Source organism: Salvia splendens, chromosome 1 (assembly GCF_004379255.2).
Source record: "Salvia splendens isolate huo1 chromosome 1, SspV2, whole genome shotgun sequence".
In the NCBI taxonomy this organism is placed as follows: domain Eukaryota; kingdom Viridiplantae; phylum Streptophyta; class Magnoliopsida; order Lamiales; family Lamiaceae; genus Salvia; species Salvia splendens.
The window spans coordinates 14,554,582-14,558,403 of record NC_056032.1 but is presented as its reverse complement, the minus strand read 5'-3'; the positions used below and the strand labels follow the sequence as shown (position 1 = coordinate 14,558,403).

At 34.0% G+C, this 3,822-nt stretch overlaps 1 protein-coding gene across 1 annotated transcript; it reads right to left on the bottom strand.

Annotated features, from left to right (window-relative positions):
• Positions 1–655: 655 nt before the first annotated feature.
• Positions 656–1,892, bottom strand: LOC121796630 (transmembrane protein 45A-like). The gene has a single exon (XM_042195440.1). It carries the CDS (start codon positions 1,829–1,831, stop codon positions 890–892), a length of 942 nt encoding a protein of 313 aa, XP_042051374.1. The 5' UTR covers positions 1,832–1,892; the 3' UTR covers positions 656–889.
• Between the last annotated feature and the right edge of the window lie 1,930 nt (positions 1,893–3,822).

Genomic DNA, 3,822 nt, shown 5'->3' with positions numbered 1-3,822 from the left:
TATTTTATCAATTACTCTTTCTTTCATATATAGTTCGTATTGACAAATCTTTTATGACTAAATGATGTGGCAGCTATCCGGCGGCGCCACCTCCTTCCGCCGTCAATATATAATCAGAAAAAGTTAATCGCTACCTAGCTACGTGTACCTAATTAATCTTTTACGCATAATTTAGTGTAATATACATTAGTAATCAGCATACTCTTGTTTAATTTGTAGAGTAAACGATTTTGTGTTTATGGATATTACTAATTAGATGATCGTATTTTATAACTCAAGATACCTTAAATATATGTATAAACAGTAATTAATGTTGGCCGGCGTTGTAAACTATGTTTGTGTAAAGACATTATGAGACAAAAGTCAAAGCTATTATGCTACTGATAATGAATAAATTACTAGTTACTAGTACACTATATAAGTTTTCATTTCTTTGGCCGTATTAATTGTTAATAATAAATACGATTAATACCTCTTACGTTTCCTTTCTTGTATATGCGTTAATAATAGCAAAACGAGATTAGGAAGAAACCCAACGGCTATTTAAATGACCGATAAATATAAAGAAATCACATAAAATTAAAATTGACGTCTAGATTATTTTTTTGTGTAAATGATTAAAAATATTTTCCACTTATTAAAAATTACTACACAATTGAAAAAGAAACACTATTTTAGTTTTTGTGAACTGTACATGTACAAAGTACAAACAAATCGAGAAAACTAAAATAACCAAACCTTATGTGATTTCACACACCATTTTCTTTCCCTTGACACATTTTCACAACTAAGCCAACGTTATTGTGGGCTTAATACATCAATTCAAAATTAAAAAATAATCTGCACACGAAATTATCTATTTCAAACAAACTTATTTAATGTCCAACTTCTACCTTTCGATGTCCATGGCAGCATACGGCACTCCAATTTGGAGGAAGCTCTTACGTTGCTCTACGCTATCTCGATTCGCCTTCTTTTGCGCCTCCACGTCGTCCTCATCGTGCATCACAGTTTTTGATAGAGATTGGTACTCAACTTTCTCTGAATAAAATCGGACCATAACCAAATAAATGGTCACGGAAAATATTATGACCCCAACAACGTACCAACTAAATTGAATGTTCACTAACGACTTAGCACGTTCAAGAGTCTCTTCCCCGTGGCACCGGACCACTTGGTGCCCTTCCTCCAAGTTCATGAAACAGCCCTTAGGAATTAGGGTAGGGGTCCACAACATGAACCCCATAGCCATAAGCCAAACGCCTTGAATTAATATACTAACCGACCTCACAAAACTATTCAAGAAACTATTAGGGTGATTAATGGCTAAAAGAGTTGTGACAAGTGATACAAATATTGCAATTTGTAGTAGCCAATGGTATTGGCCCTCCACCCCCATGTGATCAGTGGAGTGGAGGTGGAAGAGGAGGAGTTGCTGCCCGAACGCCGCTGCGCCAAGCAAGTTGGTGAGCCCGTATCGGGCAGGGGGGTCGAGTTTGTCGACCAAGATTGAGAACAAGGCGTAGACGAGGAAAGTGAGGGATATGTTTGAGTGTTCAAAATTGTGTAGATGGTTGGAAGGGATGGTTCCATCGGGCCCGAGAGGCTGGTGTCGCTCGGGCCCAATGAATAGCTCCATGGATATGGACATGGAGCTTCCAAACATGATCAAGTAGAGCTCCAAATACTTGATTTTTGAAGTAGGGAACCATGGTGAGGAGGTGTATTTTTGGGGGTGGAGGGCATGGAGCTTGATGTGGTTGAATAAGTGCCATAATCCAATGATAAAGAAGCCAAATCCAGGTGCCACATGCCCAACTAAAGTGCCCATATGCTTTTATTTGGGTGGGATATGGATATGTTTTCTTGATGTTTGGTATTAGAGAGAGAGGGAGTGGGGATATGTAAAGGGACACTAGAATTGGGGGGAGTTTTATATGTGGTTTTGTCATAAAAATTTGAAAATTTGTGAGGTCTAGAGGGTTCCAAAAGGGTAGAATTTAGAAATTGTTTAGAGTTAATTAAATTGGAACTCAAATTTCTAATGTTTAAGGCTTGGAAAACAAGAGTAGACCATGGACCAGTCCTAGCTGTCTTGGGTGACATGAAATGAGGTTTGGATGTAAAATAAAATTTCTAGAATATTTCATTAGTGGACGATGCCTATTTGAGTTGTGGTATGTACGTGAAGGGAAATTCTTGTGAAAAAAGTCAAATTATAAGAAAAGCATATCATTAATATCAAACTAAGATTAAACAATTTTGACTTTGAAAATTTGGAGAAGTTTCCATATGTTTCGTATGGATTTAATTTAATGTGCTTATGAATTTAATTTCACATTATAAATATTTCAAACACGTACGTACTCCATTACGTTTATAATGTGATCGATATATGCATAACATAATAATGAAACATAAAATGTAAGAAATCTCATATGAGTTTTTGGAAATTAACACACCTAACTAATTAATTAAGAGGGTCAGCGGCGGATGTAGGTGGGGTCAGCGACCCATCGTAAAATACCCTCCAGCAGCCTCCGACCCGAGGGCATCCCCGTCGCCTACTCTCCACCGCTGGTTCTTCTGATTTTCGCCGCTTATCTCTAAGCTGTAAAACTTCCTCCGACTTATTATTTGATTTCTTTTAGTTTAATTTGGTGGGGATGGGTTAAGAAATGGGACTTTTTACTTGACTTAAAATACTTTTGATTTTACCGTCCATGGATGTACCTTTTTATAAAAAAATGTCAGTGTTGTTCCATTATTTCAATTCCGAACTATGCAATTACGAAAAAAAATCAAATTTTAACAATTATTATTATTATTATTATTATTATTATTATTATTTTCTCAAATTTTAAATTTCACAAATTCGTAATTCTATTTGTCCTAATTTAAATAGATATGATAATTGTCTTAAATTTTTTTATTATTGATTTAAGTGATTTGTTTTAAAAAATTTAATGTATTGATTGTGTTATTTCACTTTTAGGTTAATGGGAAAAAAATCTAAAAAAACTTGAGTTTCTACTAGTTCTTTTAATGTTGAATAAGAAACACAATAATTGGAAAATCGTGTGATATTTGATAACAAGCCGACGACATTGAATTTTGATGAAAGAGAAATTAAGGTCGATCCTGAATTACTAAAGTCTATTAATAGTTTAGATGTGAACATTTGGGATCGTATTTGTAAAAAATATGTATTACGAAATAATTTTGAATCGTTTTTAGAATATGGATACTCATAAAACGACAACTACCACACACAACATAAGATAATTGATATTTATATTTTATATATTTTTGTTAAAAAATAATTATTTAAATATTATTTATTGTCTTGTTTAATTCAACCCCACGTTTATGAATTTCTGGATCCGGCATTGAAGAGGGTTGTCAATAGTTGTGGTAGGCAAGAAAACCCCATCTTGGATAATTAATTAGGCAATTACACCTTTAATAAAAGTGCATGCTTTTAGATACGATTTATTGCTCTAAAATTTTGGGTTTGTTTGGAAAAAAATGCGCAGGCACATAAGGAGCAGTTTGTAGAAAATTCTTGAAGCATAAAATTGGTGATTAATTACTACTGGGGGCTCGACGGCTCTATATTAATTAGGAGCTATTAATATTTCATTACTATAATATTAACTAAGTTTACAGGAAATACTTCCTCTGTCCCAACTTAAGAGTCCTGTTTTGTCTTTTCCGTGCGTCCCAACTTAAGAGTCTTATTTCACTTTTACTATAAATGGTAAATAGACCCCATATTCTACCAATTTATTCCACTCACATTTTATTATAAAAGTAATATAT

What these genes read in the sequence shown, in the direction of transcription:
- LOC121796630 (XM_042195440.1), bottom strand. Translation starts at nt 1,831, where the DNA reads ATGGGCACTTTAGTTGGGCATGTGGCACCTGGATTTGGCTTCTTTATC.